The 13,886-nt window shown below is 36.0% G+C and overlaps 1 protein-coding gene across 8 annotated transcripts in view; it reads right to left on the reverse strand.

Moving 5' to 3' along the window:
* Positions 1 to 13,886, reverse strand: part of BNC2 (basonuclin 2) — a 417,234-nt gene that overhangs the window by 270,988 nt on the left and 132,360 nt on the right. For 2 of the 8 annotated variants that reach the window (XM_034663940.1, XM_034663942.1), the window contains one exon: positions 2,671 to 2,727. The exons of the other annotated variants lie outside the window; for them this stretch is intronic. In XM_034663940.1, coding sequence (XP_034519831.1) covers positions 2,671 to 2,727 — 57 coding nt within the window. The remainder of the gene's footprint in view (positions 1 to 2,670; positions 2,728 to 13,886) is intronic. 8 annotated transcript variants of the gene reach the window in all.

Here is a 13,886-nt window from a genome sequence, read left to right on the forward strand (position 1 = left end):
TCAGTCTTTTTGATTCAAGAAAGGTACTTTTTGATTTGAGAAAGTTAACTGTGACTATGGCAAAGTGACATGCTTAAACTTGATATTCTGTGAGGGATGAGCAGGCTTTGAAGCTCATAATAAACTTGAAATGGTTCTGTGGAATGTTAAGGCTTAATGTAGATGGTTGGTGCCACTGTCATGCCTACACAAAACTATGTCAACCTGGAAATAACTGAATTAACAGCTTCAGGGTATTTAGAATGGAAGGCTTGCCCCCCCTCCCTTTTTAAAAAATTTTACTTTGAACCACAAAAAAGAAGATGCATTAGGTTTCCAACTTGTTTAGTACAGCTTAAATTAAAATACTTATTTCAGTTTGGAAAGGCATAATGTTCGCCACCCACTTAGTTCATGCTACCTTCACATTCTGCCATTCTCAAAAAGTATAAACACAGCAGAGAAATGATTGCTTTAAAATAGACCTGTATATGGAACAATAAAACCATCAACTATAAAGCACAAATGTTACTTTATAAAAATTAATAGCATCTAAAGGAGTATATTCTTCTTTTATTCTTCACCACCCTCTTCACTTCAGTGCTCCCCTCCCCTTGTATTAAAGATATTTTTATCTAATTCCCAGTTGAAAGGTTTGTGAACGTGGTTAAGTCACAGCTGTGTTGACGGTGAACTTGAACATGGCATACCAACGTCATTCCGACACACTTACAGATGCTTCGTAACAAGCTGCACCAGTCACTTGATGTGAAATACCTGACTTCTTATAAAACAAACTGTTAATCTCTGGTTTTTTCTCCAGTTCAGTTCTTCTCTGCAGTTTTGGAAGCAAACCAACAACTTATTATGTTTACATCAGGAATGACTCCCTTCTCATTGGTATCTGATACTGTCCAGTGATGCTACTGAGCAAGGCCCTAGACAGAACCTAGGCACCCCAAGGCCCCACTTGCAGATCATTTTAACAAGATGTTCTTGTTTCCTGTTCCCACGAAAATCAATAACAGGATGACCTTCAATTTGAATCTCAAACCAATTAATTAACTGTTCTTTTGAAAATGTTGATACCTGATTTGCCTGGAGAATTTCAATTATGAATAGATTGTATCTTTTAAAGAGCCCCTTCAAAAAATTTAAATAGACACTGAAAACTTCATCTTATAGAATATAAATGATGTTTTCTTGAAGCTTGTATAAAATATTGGCCTTGCCTGAGTTAGGATGGGGAAGTTTTCCCCTTGTGGTCCATCTCCTCCTCATGACATCATAATCAATTGCCTGGTAAATTATAGCAATCCCACAAAGATTCAGGGCCAAGAATCACTGCTTAAAGGTGAGATGAAAAGCTTTTTATAGTGGAATTCAGCTTTTCATCTACATCAATGACTGACACAAATCATGGGATTCTTTTCAGAGTTGAGAAATCTCCCTTTCTTTCTCTTCAATTCTAAAATTCTTACTTTTTCTACCTTTTTAAAAATACTTTGGCCATTTTTTTGTTCTGCTCACACGTTTTTCTTTATATGTGGGTCACAAGGAAAAAAGCTATACATCAAAACCATCAGCACCAGAAACATATTTACCAAACCTTTGCTTCAATTGTGAAAAAAAAAAAAAAATGAAGAATTTGGTTCATCTCAGTGGGGAATTCCCAAGATGAATGATCACATGCAATGAAACTATTATCTTCATCCATTAAAATATTATCTAAAACAGAGGTTTCTATCTGGCAGCCAGTAGGCTGAATATAGCCTGCAGAGGAGTTTTGTTTGGACCACACACTTTAAAAAATATTTGAAAAGGTTGCCAAGATTTAAAAATCAGGAGATTTCACATAAAAATCTTGATTTCTGGCTTCTCATTTAAGAAAAGAGGAGGAGGAGCGGGGAGGACGGAGGGTTGCTGGATCATCTCCCAACACAGACCTGCACTCCTACCTGGTAACAACTGGCTTGTGCTGAAGAACCTTCTGGTCCACCACAAACCCCACAAGACTCACTCCACCTGTTTAATTTACCCTACCTCCACATGCACTTTTAGGCAACTCCTGATCTTTAAAATATTACACTACTCCAAAGATAGTTTGTAGAGTTTGTGGAAAAAAAACAGAAGGGTATCTAGGAACAGAGATGTAAAAATACATATGTCATGGGCTTAAACAATGTAAGACAATGGGTAGCAGAATTTCAAAATACAGTTGTTCAATAAAACATAAATGCAAAGCAAAGTCATTTTCATAATTAAAATACTTTGAAAAGCAAATCCAGAACCAATGATCTCGTCTTATACAGTGAGTAGTCTGACACACATTCACAATGGTTTTCAATCAACCACATTCTTCTCTGCAGCCCAGAAAAGATGTTCATGTCGAACTATTTCCCAGATCTACATAACCATTTTGTTCCTTCACATGTTAACACTTGTGCACTTCCTTTCTAGAATGATCATGCACTTAAGTGAAAACTGACCCTAATATGAAAATAGAATATATCTTCAAGGTAAATTTTAAAAGTCAACATGTAGGATGCATGAATTTATAGCAAATACTCATCTTTACTGGCTCCATATGTACACCACAATATGACAGTATATATTTAAACTAAACACACATTATTACAGGTTCAAATGACCTCCAAAGTCATGGCGTATTTCTTTAGAAACAATCATTACCTGAAAGCTGATGTTTATGACAAAGTCACCATGCCTTCCTATTTGCTTTTTTCTTAACTGAAATGAAGTACAAAGAGAAAATCTTTTATATTTCACAATTTCCAATCAATCACAGCAACACAGTATTTCTACCTATAAGTGGATTTTACACATTAGGAGAACCCTATTTTAGCAGAGGAAAGAAAAGTACCTTTTCACCTCAACTACACTAACAGGTTATCTCTGATGTACTGGACAGTACAGAAATGTACTAAACAGGCTACGACCAGTCATAATACAACTTTATAAAAAGAGTAAAATTTATATCAACTTCAGTATAGTGTTTTGAAATTATATTTCCTCATTGGCCCACTTTCTTGAAAGATTATTTTTTAGTTAGGTGTTTCCTTCCTAAGAGAGAAGCATTCTTCTTCCTTTTTCACCTTTAAAAAGTAACCCTTGAGTATATGCCAAATTTACATCACAATCAGACTTTAATTCCCAAATTCTCTTGATTCTTAACTTGAACAACTTTAAGTAAACAGTTCACAAAATCATAATGATCAAAGTATGTAGATTCCTCAACTCCCAGTTGAAATAGGAAAAGAGAAAATACCATTAAGTATGAGCTCCATAAGTAGAGTGTTAGGCCTGATATCTGAACAATACGATATATTCCTTATGGGAAGCATTTTTCCTTAATATCCATTATATTTGAAATTTTAGCAATTAGAAGCAAACACCTGGAACTCAATTATTAATATACCACTACCCACCCCTTTTACACTTCTTTTGAAACTATTTCTTAAGGTACTTCTTAAAGAGACGATCTTATGGGACAGCACACATACAAATGTTCATGTTATTTTCTTTAAAACATCTTGGTATAATCTAAGACTAAACTTATTCTTTTTTTTTTTTAAAGATTTTATTTATTTATTTGACAGAGATTTTATTTATTTATTTGACAGCCAGCAAGAGAGGGAACACAAGCAGGGGGAGTGGGAGAGGAAGAAGCAGGCTCAAAGCGGAAGAGCCTGATGTGGGGCTCGATCCCATAACGCCTGGATCACGCCCTGAGCCGAAGGCAGATGCTTAACCGCTGTGCCACCCAGGCGCCCCTAAACTTATTCTTTTTGTTAAACATACTAGCTTTAGAAAAAAAATTAAAACTTCCCAATCGTAAAATGACAAAAAACAGGAGTGCCTGGCTGGCTCAGTGAGTAGAGCATGCAATCTTGATCTCAGAGTCATGAGTTCAAGCCCCACATTGGGCATGAAGCCTACTCAGAAAAATAGTAAAATTTAAAACAAACAAAAAGATGGCAAAAAACTAAAACAAGAATACAAAGTAAAGTATAATTCATTACATTCATATTGACTGGTCAGCTATAACATTGTAGAAAGGGAATTTTATGAAAAAACACTGTTAATTCCCACCCATGAAGACGAAAGCTTTAAACTTTCCTCAAGGCAGCTGTAAATACATAAAGCAGTTCTAGAAGACTCCTGATTTTGTTATTTTGTTTGCACTTTATCATTTTAAGATGAAAAAGTATGAGATAATGAGTGTTCAATATTATTTAACCTGTGTTCTATGGAGATTAAGGTACTATGCTCACTTAATTCCTTTCTTCTATAAAAGAATATCTCAAAATACGCTGATGTTGAGGCTCACGTCAGCATATTGCAATTGTTTAAAAAAAAAAAAAAAAAAGACCAGAAGTACAGAAATACTAGCATCTAAAAGAATACTGGGTTATCAGAACACTCAGAAGGCAGGTTTGACTGGTTGGTTTATTGAGAAATTATTAAAAATAACTGTTTGTACAAGTTAAAATAACCAACTTCTCACTTTTACCAAAAGGGTGTTTTTAATATAATGAACATTCGAGCTTCTCTGACCATGAGAAAACCTGGAATATATTATACACGCATGAATGTGGCCCAGGATGCAGGATATGAGATGTGCTTGCTATCAACAGATTAACACTTCATTTTCATTACTCTAATCTCACCACAGGCTGTGAACACTCTCTTTTTCTTATTTGAACAACAATGGGGCATGAAAAACCAAGCTGACAGGCAGGCTGGGTTCATTAAATGCATAAGGCCTTTATTCCCATAACATGTCTCACCTGTATGAAGCCAGGGTTCAGGCTTCCAGGCTGACTACTGAAACAAGCTCTCCCAGATGTTGGACTTCTAACTCTACTACCCTCTCCCACTTAATTTATGATAAATGTCAAAAATAAAGGAAAAATGGAAAAATTCTTTCCCACAATGAGCTCTATGTAGTAGATAATAGAATTGGTAACATATTTTAAGATTTATTCAGTTCCATGATTACTTTCCACAGTTGCTCAAGAGAACCAAANAAAAACAAAAAAAAAAAAAAAAAAAAAGTGGCTTGGAAAGGAAATGATGAGACATTTGAAGTTTGAGTCAAAGACTCTCATCCTGGTATCTCTATCCCAGCTCAGTTTTAACTTGTATGAGGAGAACTACAGTTTGTCACTGACTGAAAATGGCAATTTGCAAAATAAGAATCCAATCAAGCTATTTCTAAATGAATGACACTGAGCTTCACCAAAAAGCTATGTTCAAGGAACAGAAAAGCTACAAAGTGTAAGGAATTATTACAATGAGCTTCCTGAAATGGGGGATTCCTTATAAAGGGGGAGCCATCCACACATTGCATTTGAGGCAACCATTGACAAATTCTCAACAGACCTAGAAATAAATCACTCAATTCCCACAACCAACCAACAGACACGTGTACACTTTCTGTATGTCTATGCACCCCAAAGAAATGCATTGCCATACGAAAATATGAATTTTTACTATGTTTCATAGCAACACAGTAAGTCTTTCCACAAAGTCTAGAGAAGGCCTTGATTTTGGTTCTTTCTGGTACTCTAATTTTATACCTAAAAAAAGAAAGAATGAAAGAAAAGTCATATTAGATAAAGCAGTAGATAACCTAGCTGCCTTGAGTTAGGTTTTGAATGAGGTCAACAAAGAGAATGTTTGCAGGCATTCCCACTCAAGGAACACTTTCATGAATATGCTCGGTGTGTAATTTTTCTCCCATATCTTGCAAGTGGCCTCCCAGTCATGTCCACTGCCCTCTAGCACTGGCAGAGGGCACAGCGGTGGGCAGCTTTCTTTACCTATGCCTGATTAGGTGCCCCAAATAGCCATCCTAATGATTTAAGTCAATGAAATCTTTCTTGCTTAAATTTTGAAGGAAGAAAAACAAACATTATTAAAACCCTGCTAATGGAAGTTCTCATTTTAATATTGGTTTTGTTATTATGTTAAGCCAGCTGAAAGTAATTATTTTTGGTGTGTAAAATATTCATTATCCTAAAATTTTTCTTTTTAAACCCCTAGTTCAGGCTCTCTGATCATCCAATATGAGTCCTGAAGAACTGTCTAGAGAACAAATAGCCATTTAAAAACATCCTTAATAAAGTTGAAAAATTCATGACAGTCACACAAAAGCACAGCAGGTATAATACTGGAAGCTACTGCCTTTCCCGTATAGAATAATATTTTTAATCTTGTCAATTTTAACAATCTCTCTGCCATGTAAGACAATGAGTTAAAATTTATTAAAAATAAAACAGTAGTGAATCCTCCTCACTGTGTTATGTACACTGCATGTTTTCAATTTCAATTGCATAATGTCATCCATTAATATTAGTCCTGCCATCATTTTAATTCCTTTTTAAAATGTTTCCATTAACTCTTATTAACTGCAGTTTGTCTCAAAGAGTCACACCTTCTACCTATTGAAGGAAAACTTTACACGTTTTCCTCCTTGTAAGGAAATGCTCTCTTGTACAGATATAAGTCTAACCGTACAAAATGATATATCCAAGAATAACGTTTTTTAAAAAAGAAAAATAGAAAAGCAAAATCTCTTTTCAGCTAAGTACTTTCTTACACAGGCGAAGGATCAAATTGAGCTGCCTTTCAGCACCTCTGAATGATAAGCCTGGGCCCCTGGTTACACGTTTTTATCATGCCCTTACTTACAGAACCCTTACATAGCAAAAACTCGGGACAGTCTTCCTGTCAGCACTTACACACTGAGGACCACATGAGAGGGTGGCATCTCTTCTCCCATTCCTCTGCCAGAATGATGTATTGGCAAAAAGGTCATATTCAGTTACTGTTACATTTCAGGTGCATTTCAATTCTTTATATTAGGGCAAAAAGAGCCAGTGAAAGTAAGGAGAAATTCATAAAAAGAGAGATGAGGTGAAAGGAGAATAAAGTAAGAAAGAAATTAGGTCTGTAGGAAACGAAAATAGGAAGAAAGAACAGACTAACCATGTATTTAGGTCATTAAGTAAATTGCTGCTAATCAAATAGAAATGAGACTTAAATCAGCCCTTCCCCCTCAACAACACACAAACCCTAAAGACAGTAGCAAAATAACACTACAGTCCAAAAATACTGAGTAAATAAGATGTCAGATATGCTCAAGAGAATCAGTGTTTCAATGAATAACTTCCTACTGTTCAAGATTATTTTCATTTTCTTAAGAGGGAGAAATGAAAACTGATGGGCTTAATTAAAGAAAAACAAAAGGATATTATTTCGTTGTTAAAGGATCAATTCTTTTTTTTTAATTGGAATGATGATTAATAAGCCGAGAATCTGATTTCTAAGCTAGCCAGTTTGAGTAATGCATTGTTGTTCCACAAGCATTTCCATTAAGGAAGACTCCGTGATGAAGAAATGATACAGCATTTCGTCTCTTCTCATCTCTGACTCTGTGGCATGAAATGCTACGCGGAGTGTTTGAACGGAACGACACTGCACACAGTCTTCATCCAAATGAACTCCAGTCATAAACTAAATTTTTCACCTTAGGGTTTGAATGTGTACCATGAAATTTGCTGGGCTTCCTACGGGGAATGCAGAAATTGAAAAAGAAATCAGCACTTTTATTTTTCCTATTCTCTAAACTTTTTTTTAAACCCGGGGACAGAGAAGGCAGTACAGGTCATGCTCAGTGAGATGTAGGTACCATGGATGTCACAGTCCCAGGCATCATTTTTGGGATGTCATCTGCATATTAAAACTTTCTTAAAGCTTGAGTTGCTCAGAATGTTCTTTCAACTTATTCTTCTTGCCTCTTTACTAGTTTACCTTGTAAGAAAAAGTCCCCTCTTTCACACAGTGTTTTGCTTGTATGTCCAGATATGAAGGCTGTTATTCCTGAATTATGCCTCTTTTCCTTTATTTCTCCAAAGCTTAAAAATAGATGTCAAAGTTCCTTGAAAGGGTCTTTGACTCCTTCCCCCCCCACCACCGTTCAGTAGATGAAGATCACCAAGCAAAATGTGGAAGCCAGCTGCTTTTCAGAAATAAAAATGGCATCAGCTTTGGCAGACAGAGGTGAGATCAATCATTTCCTACAATCCCCAAACAATCTTCTGACCAAGGCCTAGAGAAGAGTGGTTATGTAGCAGCAAAAACATACTACGAAAAGTACAGAGGTACGAGAGGATTTTCACCAGGTGAAGAATCTATTCTATGCATATAACAAAGCAGGCTCCAAATCTCATGTGAGAGAAAATCTTGGAACCATTATACTCCATGTTCTTTGGACAATAACAAAGCAGGGAGTCCCAGACAAAATTTCTCATTGAAAAAGTCACCCCACGATTCACTCTGTTCTCCCTACTACCACAAAGTTCCCTAACAATATTCTGTGGGCAAAAAGGAGTTAATTCTTAGACGCATTAAAACACTAGGATTCAAATTATGGACACAAGCTAAAGAAAATTCTAGATTCTTCTTGAATTCCTTTTGATCTATAAATTCTAATCAAGAGTCCCAAGTTGAGAAAATACCTCTTCGGCTGTACAGAGTCATTAGCTATTCATGTTCATAAGGAAAATCCTTTCAAAACCTTTGTGGATTGATATGGGTGGATGCCCACTGCAACTTTAAGTATGTGTAATACACATAAGGTGGGAAGGGAGAAGCACTTGAATTTTTGTTTTTCATTGAAGTGGATGACGCCAGCTCCCTATCTGTAACGGTCTGTTCCTTTGGAATCAGCTCCCTGTGTCACAACGACCTGGCAAACTTGAATGCTTTCACTATCACTGGAGTCCTTGCAATCCTGCTTTGGCTGTGACCCATTCACTTTTGCCCCAACTTCTCAGAGATGCCTTACTCAGCATCTAATTAGTTAGGGAGGATTTGCCGCGGCTCTTAACCCTGACACAGGAGTGGGAGGATGTGCTGCTGTGGTAGCCCAAATCTGTACTGTCACTACATTAATCAGATTTCCATAAAGCCATGCATGAATAATTGGATTTATCACTGAATGTTAAGATACACTCATAAATATAATTATAAAAAATACCTACAATTATAGATAAGGTATCTGCACCTTTAGGGATTTATTTTTCAACTGTGGTTACTTGACTCACCTTAGCACAAGACTTTAACAATTACACACACAGTACCAGTTTGCAGTTGACAGAAATAAGAGAAAAACAATTTCAAAATGATCACCTACTATGTTCAAATTCACTTAATGTATTGTGTTGAAAATAAACTTGGAATCTGTCTACAGGTTTTTAACATATACCATATAGATATCTGAGAAAATGTTTGTGCATGCTTTACTTGCACTAACATGTACCTAGATACCATATATAGGACCTCACTACTTTTCCACTGCATTACAGATTAGACAGTATCTGTTAAGCGAAGTCTGCATGCTATACACAGACTTACAAAGTACAGGCCAACACACAAGCACCTGTCTATACTACAATTTGTATTTTAACAATTACCCAAATATTCCTATTTTAGTGTTACATTGTCAGAATGGATGTTAAGAATCACATTTGAATATATATATGTCTATCGTTAAAACTTCAAAATAAAACATATTACCACTCAAATTAGAGGAGGGAACTTAAATTGGAGGTAGCAGCCAAGTAATTCAACAGGCTGAAATTACATGCTTCCTAATATAAATATTTTCACATCAAGACCATAAGTTTGGTCAATTTAAGACGTGATTACCAAAACACACCAACTGTAAGAAGGGGAGTAAAAAGGGAGGGAAAAGTGCAGAAACCTAGGGATGGATGATGCCTGGCAATGAAAGTCATTTTCAAAGACCATTAACTATCAACTGCTTTACTCGGGGCTCTGATTAAATAAGAATATACATCCCATGTTAAAAGGGATGTCTACATGAGTGGGATAGAGTTTAGAATAAAAATGTGTTGTATAAACAATAAAGAAGAATCAAACCACAATATACAATTAGGCATCTGACTTCTAAGAAAAACTGTATATGTGCTTTTTAAACACTTAGTGAATAAACATTTAAATTATTTTGGGGGGGTGGGAGGTAGGAAGTCAGACAAAACCACCATTTCCACTTTAAAATATAGATTCAACAAACTGAAACTGTGTTTGCCTATATGAATAGAAAGAACTAAAAGAGTACTGGGAGAAAAATTCATATCAAACATGCTTTTAAATGGATTCCAGCAATGTTATTATATATTTCTTACAATATATTTTATTTATCATTTCTCTGAAATGTGCTAGATTTTATATTAGAAAGAAAGTTTGCTTTACTCTGTCATATCTCTGGTGAGCAGACGCTCTAGTTTTAATGTAAATCGTTGATTTAATTTTTAGCTTTCTTGGTTTGCCCCTCACCTACCTAAGAAATGATTTCTCTGGTGATAACTAACACATCATGCTAATGAGAGAATCTAATGCACAATAGAAAAATGTCACTACTAATAATATTTGCATGAAGTTAAATAAAGCAACTGTAAGAGAATGTCAGACAGTTGTTCTTTAATAAGACACAATTTCACAATGAAATTATGTTGTTAATTTTGTTACATCATTGGGTGAATCCTAAATTACTACATAATGATGCAGAGAGTCATTTATAATTCTAACTTAGTATTTCACTTGTGTCTGAAAAGAGACCTTATTAAGGGATCTACATTTTATTTGAAACAGGTTAAATATACCTCACCAATAATAAAAGGTAAATGCCTCTAATAATGTGTAAAACATGCGCTGGAGCCATTTACCTGTTACGGTTTCATGTCTGAAAAGATTTCAAAATATATTAGACTATTGCATCCCTTGAAGTAGCTACAAAGAATTTCATTTGATGTTCTCTCAAATGCACACAAAATTTACAGAAATAGAAAAATCACCTTTTAATACCTGATTAAGAAAAAAGAAAAAAACTTCCAAAAGCAGGCCTTATTTTCTGCTTTTAACAATACTTAATGAGGTTAAAATGGGCAAAATAATGTTCTAGACTCTAGGAGATTAACCCAGAAGATGAGCAAAGGGTTTCTGGTCATTCTCGACCTGTCACTGATCAAAGAAACTCAAAAAAGAACTTCCTTTACAGAAGTCAAGAGTCATGCCCTTTAAGGTTATCAAATATTTGTCTGTATGGAAAAAAAAAATTATCCTTTTTGAAAAATCTTACTTAAACATGAGAATGATGTAGAAAAAGTCAGAAAAATGTGATAAAATTACCATGTCTTGAATGTAAGGGATACGTACTTAATTCTATCAAATCTGAACTGGCTTCAGTTTGTGATGTCTTTTTGTTAGTATTAGACAGACTGACAGATTTACATATAAGCAAATCCAACTTTGCTCATATAAAGAGGTTTATAACCCTACTTCCTAATTTACCTGTAGAAGACACAAATCTAGATTATTAAATTTCAGTATTCATGAAATATTTCTACAAGTTTTGCTGTAGTTAAATAATACTGGTGGTTAATTCTCTGTAACTCAGTTTTGAAACCTGCTAGTCAGACTTTTCTAATAATATTTAAAGAAATGATCTGGTAAATCTTATAGTTTTTATATTATTACAGAAAACTTTGAAATAAAAAAATAGACCCAATCAATTCTACTCAATATTTAAATCAATTTTTTCTTAGAAATTAAAATAATCATAATACAGAAAAACCTCTTTATACAGAATTCTGCATACTTGATTAAACTGGACAAACTTTAACCTGTAGTAAAACAAAAGCTGGCTTAATGTGTATATTAAAACTAGTATTCCTTGAAAGTGTTGGCTTCAAGAAAATCATTTCAAGAAAAGTATATTTCCTGCATGCACAAGTACACACCCACACATACACAAACACACACACACTCTCTGAATCAGCATTACTGATGAACTATAGGTAAAGAAAATAAACATATTTTAATAACACGTACAGCACATATATTTTTAGATTTACACAGTCTGAATTTAAGTTTACACAATATTTATACAAACTAAAATGTCATCCTGAAGGAGAAAAAAAATACACTCATACACTCTTTACATGCTTTCCAAAAATACACAGGAGGTAAACATTTAGTAACCATGACAGAAAAGGGGGGNGACAGAAAGGGGGGGGGGGAGTCACTACATCAAAACCAAAAAATTATATATAGATATAGATATATATAGTTAAATCACAACACTTTTTTAAAATTGTGATTTTCTCCATTTTACTACTCTGTTTAGTAAATGGCATAATACTATGTAGCTTTATATAGCATCCATTATGCATAAATTACCTCCCTGTATTTCTACTCTTTTCATATAGTCGACTGGTGCTAAGACACATGCATGCACACAGGTAGAGACAAAATAGATCTTTATATACCCACAAAGTCAAACAACCGAATCAAAGGCATCATACTAGCTTAGTTGTAGAAGATTCTCTCGCTGAGTGATTTCAAATTATTTTCCTAATTCTGATCAATCATTTATATCATTTACTTTTATTTGTTTTTTAGCTAAAATGTTTTCCATGACTTAAAGTCTCCTTAGATTCAAATCTACTTGGAAATGGGCTAGTGCCAAAGAAGCAATCTAACACCATCTATGTGGTTCAATAGCCATTTATCAATTGATCATTATCTCTATCTGGTTTTATTAACTCTTTTCTAGCTAGAGGGAGACCTAAACCAATCTTCCCTTCACACACACTCTCCCTCCCTCTCTCTCTCTCTCTCTCTCTCTCTCTCTCACGACCTTCCCTAACTCAAGGAAAACCCTAAACATGACATCTAATTTTTAAGTGCGGCACAAGTTGCTTGGTCCTACAGTGAGTAAAAACATACACACTCTGTGTAACAAGCACGGAGAGAGCCACCCAGGCAGGGATGTGCTCAGAAACACACTTCTCAAAGCACTCTGCAATGACAAGGAGTATCTCTGGGAGGAAATGAACTTTTTAACTTGCAAGAATGGGAAATAGCTCATAAAGAGTTGTTTATTGGGTTTATGTTGATTGCATTTAAACCCCAGCTTACTGTATCAGCAGTAATCAGGGTCCCTCTACAGGATATGTCAAAATACACCTTATTCAAATGCATTTATCCTATCTAGAAAGGCATGATAAAACTGTTCGCTAGCTAGCTAAATGCTACAAAACCCTGGCTCTGTGCACTGGCTTTTGCAGACGTACCTCTAAACTTCTGGTAGTTTACAGCCTACCAAATTGTTTTCTTTCCTTCATTACCAATACTTTAAAAAATCTAATTAACTCAATCAAGTATTTAATTCTCATGAACTCTTACAAGCAAAACAGGCTTTAGAAAAAGAAAGCAATTACAATATTTTTTTTCAATGAGTGGAACAGTACCAAATTCTTAACAACTGCCATCTACTTAAAATCCAACTGTATTTGCCGGTAATACTTTCGTGCCGTGTGGATGATACTATCATTCTAACTCTTGCTTTGTGTGGGTTTGGTGTAGGCTTTTGAACAGCAAGACGTGTCTAGGAGGGAGGCACCAGGGAACTTCCCTCCCTCGTTTGAGCACAGTCCAAGATGAAAGTTTCTGGGTTGTTTCCCTTCGCTTCCTCTGACCCTCGCTCCCCCTCGGAGCCGCAGAGCCAGCAATTGTGCAAGAGGAGCCGGGCGTGCAGGGCGCGTATCACCAAGCGCATGGTACAAGCCGGCGGCTCGGGTGATTAATTATCAGTTGCCGCCGGCCTCGCACTAACACGTCGGCTTTCCCGGCAGAGCCAGCACACCCAGCCGCCCGCAGCGCGGCCCGGACTCAGCAGCGGCTTTGGGGAGGACGCCGGGGCTGCGCCCGAGTGTGAGTGCGCTGGCCAGCGGGCGAGCGGGCGGCCGGGAGGGCGGGCGGGCCAGCGACTGTGCGGGAGCCGAGCCGGCGGGAGC

The sequence above is a fragment of the Ailuropoda melanoleuca genome, chromosome 7 (assembly GCF_002007445.2).
Source record: "Ailuropoda melanoleuca isolate Jingjing chromosome 7, ASM200744v2, whole genome shotgun sequence".
NCBI lineage: Eukaryota > Metazoa > Chordata > Mammalia > Carnivora > Ursidae > Ailuropoda > Ailuropoda melanoleuca.